This window comes from Myotis myotis, unplaced genomic scaffold, assembly GCF_014108235.1.
Source record: "Myotis myotis isolate mMyoMyo1 unplaced genomic scaffold, mMyoMyo1.p scaffold_m19_p_10, whole genome shotgun sequence".
NCBI lineage: Eukaryota > Metazoa > Chordata > Mammalia > Chiroptera > Vespertilionidae > Myotis > Myotis myotis.
Window position 1 is genome coordinate 57,938,187 of NW_023416314.1, and position 15,674 is coordinate 57,953,860.

Below are 15,674 nucleotides of genomic sequence, written 5' to 3' on the forward strand. Positions count from 1 at the left end.
TTTGTATTCTATTAAATTATTCATAAATAATAAATAGATAAATCCAAACAGGAGAATGTTTTTTGGCTGCTTTGATCTTAAATTGTATTATAACTTTTCTTATTCAGGGAGCCCTTTTATACCCCCTTTTATTTCTAGAAGCTACTAGAGGCCCAATGCACAAAATTTGTGAAAGAGTAGGCTTTCCTTCCCCCAGCTGCTGGCACCAGTTTCCCTCTAGCACCAGGACCCAGGCTCCCTCCGGCCGCCAGCAGGCAGCCAGGACCTGGGCTTCCCTTGCAGCCCTGGCTTTGTCCAGAAGGTCATATGGAAGGATGTCCTGTCTAATTAATATATTATGCTTTTATTTATTATAGATACCAGAGTTGGCTTAACATAGCTGAGGAGGACACAGTAAAACTTCAAACAAAGTGAAGAAAATATATTGTATTTTATATTCACTTATTCAGTGACCTAGATAATTGAAAAGCACGTTTCCTCTACTGAACCTCTAAAGATTCAGACTCGGCTCATCCCCTTCGCCCACGTGCACTGCTTGGTGTCATATGTTCGTGTGGGCACCCTTAGAACCACAAGGCAAAAGTAAAGTGAGCCTCGATTTATCACTTGAATAAGACTTCCTTTTTCTCCTTTTCTTATTAGTCTTTGAAAAATGAAGAGAAATCTGCCAAAACTGATGTTCAGAAGCTTCTGGAAATAGGTCAGAAACAAAGGTAAGATTGTGCTTTCCTTTTAGTTTTTCAGTTCCTCTTTTCCACAGTGTTGAACTCTATTCAGAAACTTCACAAAAGTCAGTTCATTACAAATGTGCTAATTTATCTTCTTACACTTGAAGGTATGAAAATCTTATTTAAGTGCAGATTCTTATGCAGTAAATCTAGGGTGGGATTTGAGAGTCTACATTTCTAAGACATTCCCTGGTGACGGTGATACAGTGCTGCTTGTAGATGACAACTCTAGTGTTTAAGGATCTGCAGTATTCTCCAGGATTGCCTTAGATGATGGACCCTGATAAGTATGCCCATCAATAGACAGATCCAATAAGACTGACCTTGGTGGGTCAATTTTATTTATTTATTTCAGAGATGAAAGGAGAGGGAGAAAGAGATAGATACATCAGTGATGACAGAGAATCATCAATAGGCCGCCTCCTGCATGTCCCCCACTGTGAATCAAACCCATAACCCTGGAATGTACCCTGGCCGGGAATTGAACCATCACCTCCTGATTCCTATGTCCATGTTCCCCAACTGAGCCACACTGACCGGGCGGTGGGTCAATTTTTAATCAGATTCAAACTCAATCCTGGTGATAATAGTGGGGGTGGTGAGGAATGGGGTAATCTTATTAGCAACACTAGAGGCCTAATGCACAAAATTCATGTGCTGGTAAGGTCCCTAGGCCTGGCCTGCAATCAGGGCCATCTTCCCCAGCTGCCTGCAGCCAGTCCCCCCATCCACTCCCCCACTGCCACTCACCCCTGGTTCCCTGTTTGCCATTGGGTGATGGGAGCCTGACCGCCAGGGAAAGGGACCAAGAGGTGGTCAGTGTACCTCATAGTGACTGGTCGAGCAGTTGTTCTGGCCATTCTGCTATTAGGGTCAATTTGCATATTACCCTTTTATTATATAGGATAAGTAGAATTAATACAGTGTAGTAAAAGTTTGTTTATTCTTGAAGGACGTATATTATGAGACAGATTTCTATGCAATATCAAAGCTATATGATTTGAAATTGCTTCGCAAAGCAAAAGGTATTTTAAGGTAGAAACAAGCTAGCATTTATTATACATTTACTTGACTCTGCTGGATGCTGTATATATATTTTCTTGTTTCACCCTCCCAATTACCTTTTAAAGGAGCTATTATTATGCCCATTTAACAGATAGGACATTGTTCCTCAAAGTGCTTAAATGAATTGCTGAGAGTTGTTAATTGGAATTTGCTCTGTTGTGTTTTTAAACAATAGCCATACCCTTTCACTTTAGTTCATAGATCACAAAGCCAAAAGCTTTTAAAAATTTTACAATCACTACACTGTGTAGTCCCTGCTCACCATCTTCTATCTTCCCCACTGTTCTTGCCTCTTGACTCAAAACTCTCATTAGAATATATTTGGATTGAATTGATGACATGTTAAAAATATCAAAGCTATTGTCATATATTGACTATTTCTATTATTAAAACAAAATTATTATTTATTGAACATGAAATTCTTTTTGAACCCATTATTAAAAAGAGCTTGTAAAATATTTGTCTGAGCATATTTCCAAAAGTATATCATTTTAAATTATTTTATTGGTTTTAACTTAGCCATCTCTTAAAGCACCTATGCTTAATATTATACAACTATCTGTGGCTCATTGAATTAGTGTTGGAGAATTATAAACAGCACTTTAAAAAAGTAACTAGTCAGAATAGACCAAGAGTTTTCAGATTGATGGAGAGATATTTAAGCGATACTATATGAAAAGTGAGTATGTGTAGCCACACAATAGAGACTCTAGGGAATGGGTAGTAACCTAAAGATTCTGAAAGACTGTAGAAAAAGGTAATGTAAAACCTTTTATTCTATCTGATGGTTGGTGGTTGGAAAATTCTTAGAACGTAGTTTCGGACTCTGTGTACTAAAGGATTTTACAATATAGCATTCTCTGAAAATGAAGAGAATGCCTGGGGTAGTGGCAAATTCTCCATCTGTGAGGTTTTTATAATACAAACAGGTAATCACTTGAGAAAAAAAAATGCCTTCTTATAGAGTGATTGTGTGTGTGCGTGCGTGCGTGTGTGTGTGTGTGTGTTTATGTTTCTATTTGTGATGGAAAATGTATGAAACAGCTGAGCAAGTTAGAAATCATTTTTCATAGGAGTATAAATTAGCAAGTCTTGGAGGCAGAGAGAAGATAGAGAGACTCAGAAGATTCAAAAGACCCACTTTACCATTGTCTGATAGCTTTCCTTGCCATGAACATGTGCAGAATCCTCTAACTCCTCCAGATTTTGTTAATGGCTTTCACAGTTTATTTTTGTCTTTCTCCCTACATTGCCTATGTATCTCAGTATGTGGGAATTTTTTAGTCTATATCTGTGTTCATTTTTAAAAAAATATATAAGATTTCATAATTTAATTAAAATATAGATGTAGCATTTAAAAAGTAGAAAAAAATTAAAATCCACCATTTTAAAATCCAAAAATAATATTAAAAGGTTAATTGCTATAACATTTTGTTAGAATGGGTTATCAGTTGGGAATATAATTGTTCGATTGTATTTGTATTCAGTGCTTATTGAAGATTTAGGTGCTAAGGGTAGTATGCAGATTCATTCTCTCCCCCCCCCCCGCCCCCCCGTGTAGAGGTGGTATAATAACTCTCTAGAGCTTGAGCACATAGGCTCCAGATCACAATTCCACCCCTTCTCTATGCATCATCAGTTTTCTATCTCTAATATATCATAATTTGATGCAAAGCTTCTAAGGCTTATGAATCCCTACAATATATGTAAATATTTACAATCTCATTATATTCTCACAAATGCCCTTTGTGAAAAATATCACAAATGATAATGGAAGCCCAAAATTTAAGTGTCTATATATGAGACAATTCTCAGAAAATGAAACCTGTTTGAGGAAGTAATGGAAGCTGAGACTTAAAATCCACTCTAAGCCAAAAGCATGTTATGAGCTTCACCCAAGCAGGCATACATCATCTGAGAACCAGTGACTGTAATTATTTTATAACTTGTTTTGATTGTATTTTGCTTTGACAAAGTCCAAATTGGTTCCAACAATCATACAGACTCTCAATGATATTTCTGAAATTGAAATTGGGACCAAAGAGTTTGTAGAGTAAGAAATCTGGGCCCTGGCCAGGTAGCTTAGTTGGTTAGAGTGTTATCCCCATACCGCAAGGTTTCAGGATTGATTCTCGGTCAGGGCACATTCAAGAAGCAACCAATCAATGCATAACTAAGTGGAACAACAAACCTATGTTTCTCTCTCGCTTCCTTTCTCTTTCTCTCTCTCTCTCTCTCTCTCTCTCTCTCTCTCTCTCTCTCTCTCTCTCTCTCTCTCTCTCTCTCTCTCTCTCTCTCTTTCATCAATACATTTAAAAAAGAAAGAAATCCAGGAGGATCATTAAATCCCATTGAGTGAAAGAACAGGTCATGGTTGTGCAGGATGTGCTGATCAAAGAATGAACTTAAGGAACCAGATTGGTGCTGGTGGCTATGACAATAATCTCAAATTTATTAAGTGATTATATTTCCAGGCATTATGCTAAGCATTTTGCTTGCCTCATGTCATCTAAATCTCACTACAAAACTATGAAGTAGTTTTATTATTATGCCCATTTTTTAGATTAAAAAATGACTCTGAGAGGGTACTCACCTTTCCCCTCTTGTCTATATTGTGATTACACACCAGGGTTCCGGATTTAGTCTTTTGGCACTCACCTGAACTTAAAAAAGATAACACAATTTGTCATAAATGATTACATTTTAAACCCTTGAAAAGAATGCATATTTATGGAAACACTTATATTTTTAGCCAGTGGACAGGGCTCATATGTATTTGTGAGTTTGATAAATAATTTTATATATATATATATATATATATATATTCAGACAAGTATTTCTATTATTATCCCCAATGAATGCAGCAGTGCTCAAGTTAGAAATGTTTCCTTGCTCTGCTTTGTAAAAAGTCTCAGGTTTTATAAAGGATGTCTAAAGCACAATGCTTTAGAATTAATCAATTAGGAACATCAAAAGGGAACAATAACTTCTATCTTATTAGCAGTCTATGGTAACTTCTTCCTAACTAGCATGTTCACACCTTGGCATGCTATCACTAAAATTAGCTTTTCAACACTGATTATTATGTTGATTTAATTTAACACATTATGCAGCTCTCAGATGATGTACACAGTAGGATTCTCATAAGACACAATAGCAAGGCAATTTCCTTGAAATACAGCTTGCTTTTAATAGTTGCCTGGGAGAGAATACCTTTAATTACCAGAATTCTGAGATACACCCTGTATGCTTAACTGTGTCTATTCAATTCTGGTTATTTTTTCCTATATATATGTAGCCAACAACCATCCAGGAAATAACAGAATTGTATTAAGCCTCTCTTTTGCTCTGTTTCCTACTAAACTAGAGAACAAATGAAGTCTCTCCAGGAGGCCCTGCAAAATCAACTTAAAGAGACATCTGAGAAAGCCGAAAAACAACAGGCTACTGTAAGTGTGTTTCTCTTTTGGGTCCTTAGATGTGGGGCTGGGAAATTGTTACTTTTAAAAAATCACTATGGAACAAATATACATGTAAAAATGAAAATGAATATACAATAAAGAAAGTTCAGTCACCAATATCATAAAAATTCAAAAACATATTTGTTATTGTATGTGATCCTTAGGGGACTTCAGGTTTTCAACCCTCATTTAGGGATGAAAAACTTCAGCTTCCTGAAGACAACCTATCTAACAGTGACTATTGACTTTCCTAGGTACAGGATTGTATCTTACTAATGGGTTCACTGTTATCTGTTCTGCCCACATATAGGACAAGCATATGTTGGTTCTTCTCTGCTATGCAATGTATCCTAATGTTTGCCTCTCTAGACATCAGATGATACATAAAGAACAAACTTTCAGCATCAGCATATCATCTCTCCCTTTAACACCTTACCCAGCTTACTAGGTGGTCCTCATTTCAATCCCATTTCTGTCTTGACCTATCACATTTAATCAGGACTTCTTCACTGCCTTGTTGCAAATGATGGCAGAGCAGAATAGAAGTGCTCACACATACAAATAAAGAAAAAAAAAAAAAATATATATATATATATATATGAAATATGCTAATTAACCAGGACGCCGTAACAGGTCAATTGGACAGGAGGAGGTTGCACGCACAGCGTTGGGGGCGGGGCGGCAGAGGCCTCTGTGCGCTTGTGCTGGGGGAAGGCCTGATCAGAAGTGACCTCAGCTGCTTCAAGGTCCTTAGAGGGAGGCAGGGCTGGACCGGTGACTCGAGGGTGGGCAGTGCCACGCACGCAATTTCAAATCTCGCGCTGGGCTCCTAGTATATATATAGAGATAGAGATAGAGATAGAGAGAGAGAGAGAGAGAGAGAGAGAGAGAGAGAGAGAGAGAGAGAGAGAGAGAGAGATGATAGAGATAGAGATAGAATATTGATACATTGATGTGTGTGAGGGTGTGTGTGTCTGTGTGTATATGGAAAGACAAAGACAGAGAAAGGGCGGGTAGATGAGGGAAAGAGATCAGAATATATTTCAGCACAGAATTCTCCTTTTTCATTGTATCTTTTATAAAATTGAAATGTAAAAAAGAAAATTTAGCACATGATGTGTAAACCTTCAATTAGAAATAAAAATCTTAGAATGACTAGGCAAAGTGAAGTAATCCCAAAAGGTACACCTCATTCCTCTCTTAAAGTTAACAAATGCATACCCCATGCTACCATCTGATGACAAAGTCAGAAAATGTAGGCGTTACTATAGTCACAGTTCACAGTAGAGACAAAATTTCCAAAGGAACTTCAAAGGAAGTTTTACTGGAGCTGGCCCAATGTGTAAATGAGAAGTTACTATCTTGGTCTTTGATCTTTGCCAGAATATATAAAAGGAGATAAGCGAATGGAGAATGAAGAACGGAGGAGAGTAAATTTCAGATAGCTTTAAAGTCAGGACACTTATTTCTCCTGTGAGAGCCTCTTATTATGTGGTACTAGTCCCCTTAAGAGAATAATCCACTGCGATATTCTGGGACAGAGGCTGATAGAAACTTTACATCATCTATGATAAGAACAGTCTAGACTTCTATCTATACTCCAGGGAAGTCAATATCAGAACTAGGAAATAGACTGGTCTCCCTTTCTTACACAGATAAATGCCATCTCTTTTACCTAATATTGGACAACTTAATGAATTTCTGAAACACTCCACAGAGCAGGGAACTCATCTCTTATCTTCCCTTCTTGACTTCTATAAACTTAGTGCCCTTGCAGGAAAGACCTTCCTGTAAGTTATTACAATAACATATGCATACCTGTTATTACCATATCATTTGTGTTATAATTGCCTCTTTATGTATTCCACTAGGAGAAGGAATGATAAATGGATACAGTTTTATAAATCTGCTGTTAAAGGTAAATATTTTTACAGTAATCTATCTTCATAACACACATACAAAAACTAGGGTTAAATAAAAAGGAATGCAATAATCATCAATAATACTCTTCAAATATTTTACATGATGATAACTTACAATAATGTATTCAGAAAATAAACACCAAGACAAAGTATCAAACATATTCATTTTAGAGTCACTCCTCTGGAAAACTTGAATAAATTTTATATTCAATTTTATTCAAAATTATTTTATGAGTAGAAGCTAAAAATATTCCTCAAATTTCTCTTCTCTACCTGTCTTCCACACCTACTAGAACAGAGTACTATAGAAATTGTGTTTAATCATACTCAATACATATGCACATGTACACATAAAAGTAGATCCATGTTTCTATCATGAGAAAATAAAAGTTTAAGTCAGCAACAAGTATTCTTATGTGTGATATGACCTTGTAACTTTTACTCTATTATAAGAAATCAACTTTCACTGATAAATGTGCAATTTTACATGTAAATTCTTAGATAAATAAATATCAAAAGTCAATAATTCTTCAAGAAGAAAGTCATTACTTTAATAGCCAAATATGGATGGAATTTTACTGGGCTAAAAAAAAGACCTCCTTTCCCCAAAATTTCAGAGCCAGGTTTTTTTGTTTTGTTTTGTTTTGTTTTTACTTCTTCTTTTTTTTAATCCTCACCCAAGGATATTTTTCCATTAACTTTTAGAGAGAGTGGAAGAGAGAGGGAAAGACAGAAAGAAACATCAATGTGCGAGAAGCACATCAATTGGTTGCCTCCTGCACCAGGGCCTGGGCCAGGAAGGAGCCTGCCGCTGAGGGATGTGCCAGGTCCACAGGCCAATGCTCTGTTCACTGAGCCAAACCAGCTAGGGTAGACCAGAAAGTTTTTATTGTAACTTGTACCTAATTTGTAATATATTTTTATTTATTTCAGAGAGGAAGTGAGAGGGAGAGAGAGATAGAAACGTCAATGATGAGAGAGAATCATTGATTAGCTGCCCCCTGTGTACTCCACACTGGAAATTGAGCCCGCAACCTCGGCATGTGCCCTGACAGGGAATTGAAGTGTGATCTCTTGATTCATAGGTCAATACTCAGCCACTGAGCCATGCCAGCTGTGCACTTCTACCTAATTTTTTAGATCAGTTAATTTCTAGGCAAATTCCTAAGCAAATATGTTTTTGGAAAATAGAAAAAGAACTAAAATTCTAATCTCATTTTGTGAGTATGTATATTTATTATTTCAAATCAATTAATGACAATATGCATAAATTAATAGCTATTTTTTCATTGGTAAATGTAGATGCAAAAATCCTATATACTAGTAAACAAATTCAAGAGTATATTAACAAAATATATCATCAATAAATGCATACATCTGCAGCTGAAATAAATAAGACTTAAATCTTTGAAAGCATTTGTTCTGTTTCGAATTGAATGACAATTTTCTAAGTCAGAGTCCAGAAAGACATAACAGAAACCTTTAGTTTATGCTATTTCACACTATATGAAGATTCTAGGTTAACTAAGGATTCAATATATATATATATATATATATATATATATATATATATATATATATAGTTGCAAATATTTCAATAAGTATTTTTTCTGCCAAGAAGACTATAGTTGGTGTAATTGTTGAAGACTGGGTAAGAAAGGGAAATTAAGATAACTGTAACTGCTCACTCTCAAAGAAAACATATTTGGAAGTAATTCTGTAAATATTGTTGTGATATTTTAGATTTACCAGTAAGAGCAGATAAGCTTATGTCCTTGATTACATATAAAATTACTATGCTTTTTTCCATAAAAAATAACAGATTGTATATTTTATACCAGAGATGTTTCAAATATTCACATCATTTGGTGCATCTATAATAAAATGCTTGCAACTTAAAAGTGATATTGCTTTTAAATCACAAAATATAAAAAAGATAATTTTCTGAAAAATTAAGTTGAAAAAGCAGTAAAGCATGTCATGATCTAATTCTGTTGAAAACATTTTTTATGAAGATGTGAACTTTTGTTTTTTTCCCCAAGCAAATAACGGCATGGCAAATTTTTCGAATCTGTGTTCCTCATGAAATACCTAATAGCCAGGAAGAAGTTCTCAGGTGTAACCAAGTAATTAAAGATATTAATATTCATTAGAGGCATTTCATTACTCTTGCTAATTTTATGGCTTAACTTGCCCTAAAGGAGACATAATTAGTTTAAGGGCAAGAATTAGCTTTAAGCTTTGACTTTCATTTAGAATAAAGAATTACTCTGTTGTTTTATGCTTTATTCAACGAAAATAAATGATATTTTTGTCTCTGAGAATTACTTCTTAACTATCTGCTAGAAAGGCTCATTTTTCCAAGGATGTTAAAACTTGCTGCAATTCCAGACCCATGGATTCAAAATGCTAAAACTTTTAAAATATTTTAAATATAGTTTAGGTCCTGAATATCTGAGTATTACATTCTCAAATCTTTCTGTTAATCTGTCACAGATTAACATTTAAACAGTTATAGTCTTGACATTGAAATATATTTTTATTATAATTTTAATTCGAGCTAGGTTTTAATTATGGATAACTGACTGAATAGTATCAAAGTCTGAGGATTTGGGGAAAATAATGGTATCAGTGGAAAAGCAGGATATTAATATAAGCAATATGACTTTAAATAGTTCATGACTCAAACAAAAGTCAAATCTGTAACATATCAAATTTGCTGGTGCTCCTAGAGTGCTTGGGTAGATGTAGAGTAAGCCTTGAGAGTTGCTTTTTTCTTTTTTTGTAATGCCAGGGCATGACTTAAGCTGGACTACAGAAGCCTTCACTGCAAAGAAGTGTTTATTTCAAAGATGGCTATCTCAAGTAAACACATTGCCAGCCACAGAAAGTTTCATTTTCTCTCCGCCCTTCCCCCCACACTTATATCCACTCATTGGTTTTCGAAGTTTTGGTTGATCGCCACAACTCATTGATAACTGTTTGGATTGCTTGTTTTTCTCTTCCCAAGCCTAAATTCCCACTCTTATGTTTTAAATTCACCAATAAAGAGTGAGCCCATGAAACTAGTCCTTCACCTTCAATCCCAATAAAAGTAGAATCTCAGGCCCAGCTTCCTCTCTTCTCTCTCCTCTCTCTCTCTCTCTCTCTTTCTCTCTGTGTGGCTCCAGGTGTGCCATGTAATTGCTAGGACTCATAAGCAACAAACCTTTTTTATTTTAAATTTCCTGATGGTTATGTAACCAAACCCTTTGGCTGCCTGCTGCAGTGAAAGCTAAACTTGTGAGACAGGTGCTGGTAAAAAATGGAAAGAGGTTTATTTGAGTGACGATGTCTTGAGAAGATGAGGGACTCCTGTCCTCAAAAACATCCACTTTAATATATCAGTGCAGGCAGAGGTTTTTATAAGGAGGGAGAGGGAAAGTAGAACAAATATATCAGGGGAAGGGGCTGTGGACTTGCCATCTCTCCCACAGACTAATTGAGGAGATGCTGAAGGGAGGTGTGAATTTGCCACTTCTCAAATGCTTCCTCCTCTCATTCCAATGCTATGTCTCTTTAAAGGGAATCTGTAGATACAGCAGACACCTGCAGGTCTTCATGGCTGCTGCCAAGAAACCCTTCTTCCCCAGAATAGGACACTCTAAGCTGTAAAATAAGCTAGATAAGAAGTGAAAACACAAGTGTTTATTTACATACTCTAAGAAAACTGAGTTGGCTGTAGCCTTGGGAGAATGCATAATGCATAACCTTTATTGCTTAATTGAAATATTAAGTTGCAGTAATTGCTGAGGGTGTCTTATAAATCATAATAAAAACAACAGTCACTATCAAAAATCTAAACCCTCTTCTCTCTGAAAGAAAGAAATAAAACAAAATAAAAATATGGAAATTGAGGTTTAAACAGATGAGGATTACATTTATAATGTACATCTCAATTAAAAATATTCTATTATATGAGAAAAGGATATTTTTATATACTCAGTAGATTTATATATATGAATTGGACAATGGAAGTTTAGTTAATGAAAATGTTAATCCTTTGTTCTTTTTTAATATTTGTTGAACATCATGAAAATAAATTTATAAAAGCCCCAATAATTAATAAGAACTGTGTCTACATAATTTTCTATTCATTTTCAGATTAATTTTTTAAAGACTGAAGTGGAAAGAAAGAGCAAAATGATCCGGGATCTTCAGAATGAGGTAAGACATATTTTAGGTGAATTTTATATAAATCAAAGAATATATATAAACATTGATTTACCAAAATCTTTGGAGTATTGATCACATGCACATTTGTCCTTTAGTTATGTACTAATGGAGAGGAACTATAAAGTTAAGAATTTCAAAGAGTAGACAATCACCACTTTTACAAATATTTGATAATGTTATTAGTTCATACATCTCTAGTTCATTTCTTCTTTTATTTTATTTTTTTTTAATATATTTTATTGATTTTTTACAGAGAGGAAGGGAGAGAGATAGAGAGTTAGAAACATCGATGAGAGAGAAACATCGATCAGCTGCCTCCTGCACATCTCCTACTGGGGATGTGCCCGCAACCCAGGTACATGCCCTTGACCGGAATCGAACCTGGGACCTTTCAGTCTGCAGGCCGACGCTCTATCCACTGAGCCAAACTGGTTTCGGCTCATTTCTTCTTTTAATTATATTTTGCTTGGGAAATATTAAAAATTTATTTTTATTTTGTAAGTTAGTCTACCAAATAATAACATAGGCACTGAAGAAGAAAGAAAGCTAGAAATTAACTTCATGCTAGGAAGAACCAATCTAGAATATAAAAAATTATGTATGGATTATAGAATAATGTAGATTTGAACAAAATAAGCTGTAACCACTTTTAGTATAGCCTTTAATATGTAAGGACCCTATAAAAGTCTATATACTTTTTTCTCTTTTAATTACTTCTCTATCTCGTTGTACAATTACTTTTTTTAAAAAAATTCCCCATTGTGTTTATATTTCCACCTCTTTATTCACTTTTTTCTTGAATGGAAGTAATTATTTAGGACTATTAAACCATGACTAAGTAATGATACATCTTTTGTGATCAATCCCACTAATTATGATTTATTTTGAATCCCAAATCAATAACTTTAGCATTTACTAATTTTCTTCCCTTTCTTCTATTCTTCCTTCCTTTCTTTAATTTTTTGAGTAATTTAAAAGCGTTATTCCTAAATAGCTTCCACCTGATGTCAGTGTTAAACAATAGACTTTACAAATGCCTGATGTCAGCATTCAGCACCAGCACTCAGTGACATTAAAATGGTTTATCAGATTTGCAAGGACTGAAAGGAAGAAAGGAAAGCAAGAAAATTTTAAATGATTTTCTGGTGATTCTATTGGATTTTCATATCTTTCCTTTGATGTGAATGCCGTATCAATTTGCAGCTCGGGTTCAGGATCTGGAAAAGAGGCTGCACACAAACAAATGCACTAAACAAAAAACATGAATTTAGAAGGCATGGGGGCCAGGTAGAAACCTTTCTCTAGTGGAGAGGCTCCCTGAAGCCCTGGCCCCATTAGCTTTTATTCAATTTTAGAATACACATCTTGCCCTCAGTTAGGCAGGCAATCCAGTAGCAGACATACTATCTTAAAGGTCAGTAAATATTAGTGAAGATTTATTTTGAGACTATTAGGTCAGGAAATTGCTCGACACACCATTATCTCAACAGAACAATCAGTGCATAGTTTTTAGCCTTGCTAAATCTCAAGGTTCATCAGCCTTCTGAGTTCCTTGTTGTACTTTCATGATAGTGTTTGACAATGGATAGCTTCCAGCACTGTGATTTTTCTTGAGTTTCCTTAAGAAAGTGTGATGGGGTGGACTTGATAATGATTTCCCTAAAACCTAATTTTTCAAGCTCCTTTGTGGATTTCTTGTTTATAGTGGGAAATATCAGCAGATAAATTACCAGAATACTAGGTATACTGGGTGATTTCTTGTTTGCTGGTGCCCAGTGAAAGCTCAGTGAAAGGGGTAGATTACTCAAGTCAGTAACTTTCCATAGGTCATTTAAGACAAGAAGAACATTTAAAACAATGTCAAAGACAGTATTAAAATAGGGGGAAAAAGTACATATGCACACATACACACTCACATAAAGCATAAACCCAGTTGTATGATAATGAGAGATTATTGGTTAATTATATCTCTATATGTCTCATCAGTTAACTTTTAATCTTAGATAATTTTTAAGAAATCTAGCATTCAGCTAAATAAGAGCACTTTCAAAATCAAACAGTAACTTACTCATAACAAATACATATGAGGACAAACAAAATATTTTGTTACTGAGAGATAATTTATAGTATAATATTAATTTTCTAAGTGTGTAAGCTAGAATAATTATAAAAGAAATACAATTCTGCAAAACTAATGTCTAATGAATGTACGTTTTTTGTAATTAAATGTATTACAGCTCACTTTCATAATATTGAAATTTGCAAGATGAAAATTGATAACCAGAAAAGTTTTTTCTAAAAAATAAGAAAAACCTAATGGTGAGCATATATTATCAACTAAATGGTAAACATAGTAAAACTATATAGACACTGTCTGAACTTTTAGTTCAGAAGTAAAAAATAAATAAATAAAAAATGTAAATTGACAAAATATAAAAGATGAGGGTGACAATAGAGGTATAAAGAGATTTTGGCGAGAAGCTTGAAGTCCTCTGACTAATTCTAAGTGAAATTATCAGTAAGTTCCTAAAGAAGAAAGGATTTAAAAAAAATTACTAAAGAATAATGAGAATGTTTTCCATATGTGAAGACAACTATAAAAAGGCACTTTACATTAGCACTTAGGGATTTATTTTTTAAATTTAAGATGTCCCTTGGAGGAGAAAATATATTCATACTTTTAAAAAATAAATATTTTTATTTATTTCAGAGAGGAAGGGAAAGGTAGAGAGAGATAGAAACATCAATGATGAGAGAGAATCATTGCCGTGACTGTGAATCGAACTGGTAAACTCCTGGTTCATAGGTTGATGTTCAACCACTGAGCCAAGCAGGCAGCAGCATACCGTTTTTATTTTTATTTTTTCAAGCAAGTGTTATGTAGGGCAGAAAGCAATTTGTTTTTTCCATCCATGCAGGTATACCTGTATCAGGCTACTTGGGAGCTTGCGACTCAAGATTGTGAGGCAGAACCCTTCAAACCTAAAATCACAAATGTGAAAGAATAAGGAGAATGAAAGAGGAAAGGAAACCCCTTATTACAATGTGTGTGATAATGTTTAGGACTTTATAAAGGAATACATAGTTGGCTATACTTGATGTAGATTAATATTGAAATAGTCTATATTAAATTAGTGACCAGATAGTGATCAAAGGGAAAAGGAAGGAAGGAAGGAAGGAGGGAGGGAGGGAGGGAGGGAGGGAGGGAGGGAGGGAGGGAGGGAGGGAGGCAGAGAGGGAGGGAGGGAGGGAGAGAGGGAGGAAGGTAACTTTAGGGGCCATCTCCATTCTCTTGTTTTAGTAGAGATTCTTACGATTGATTATTTTCCTGAGACTAATTCAAGATAGTTCAAGTTAAGGATAAAATAAGGAATCATACTAAAAAATAATAAAGTCAGAAACACATGGGCCCCCCTCTGCCCAGTGATGGAAGTCAGAAATTTGTCAAACCTACTGCCTCTCAGTGGCAGGCTTTCCTTCTCACAATTTCATGGCTCAGTTTTTCTTTCTTTCTTATCTCTCAGTTCTTTTGCTCATCTTTTCTTTGCATGGCTCATATAATTTTTATGTTTTGTTTTATTGCTGTTGTTGTAAGTGCCTGGGAGAAAAAATCTTGCCATAGGTCAAGTCACTGCCCAAACTATGGATTTCCAAATAGTTCTAATAACCATTGACACATATCCAGGCATCTGAGGAAAAGAACATGGGTTTTTAGGGGCAATGTGCCAGTTACTATTCTCAGTTGTGGGAAAAAAAAAAAAAAAAAAAAAAAAACCTCTGATAACAAAAGGAGTTATGAAGCCATGTAGGGATTTCACAAAATTGTTAGGAGGGCTGATTATACAGCTTGTAGGCTGCGGTATAGGAACACCATAAACATACCCAGGGCTGGTTGTCTCTGCCAAGTTCAGGAAGCTGTGCACCAGCTTGATGACCTCATCTGGTATCCCACAGCCCTATTCCTTGTGCATAAGACAATGGGTAACATCTAATCACTGCCAGGAGCCGGTCCAAGCAAATCACTAGTTTCTGAATCTACATATTGCAGGGATCATGTCTGATTAGCAAAACCTGTCATGCCTGCTCAGGAGCTGCTACGGAACTTTAGAAATATAGAGGCTATATTTTATTTCTAATGTGTTCGCTTTATTTTTTTTCTTGAAAATGTGGGATTAGTACTAAAAAACTTACACATTATGAAAACATTTTCTAAAATGTGGTGGCCTTTGTATTAACATTTTTTAGGGATAAAAAAGAGTTAGAGTCCATAGTAACCAGCTTTA

At 35.1% G+C, this 15,674-nt stretch overlaps 1 protein-coding gene across 2 annotated transcripts in view; it reads left to right on the forward strand.

Annotated features, from left to right (window-relative positions):
• The window catches only part of LUZP2 (leucine zipper protein 2), a 314,083-nt gene that overhangs the window by 173,557 nt on the left and 124,852 nt on the right, over positions 1 to 15,674 (forward strand). For both annotated transcript variants that reach the window (XM_036323328.1, XM_036323338.1), the window contains exons 3-5: positions 643 to 713; positions 5,161 to 5,242; positions 11,320 to 11,382. In XM_036323328.1, the coding sequence (XP_036179221.1) occupies positions 643 to 713; positions 5,161 to 5,242; positions 11,320 to 11,382 (216 nt within the window). The remainder of the gene's footprint in view (positions 1 to 642; positions 714 to 5,160; positions 5,243 to 11,319; positions 11,383 to 15,674) is intronic.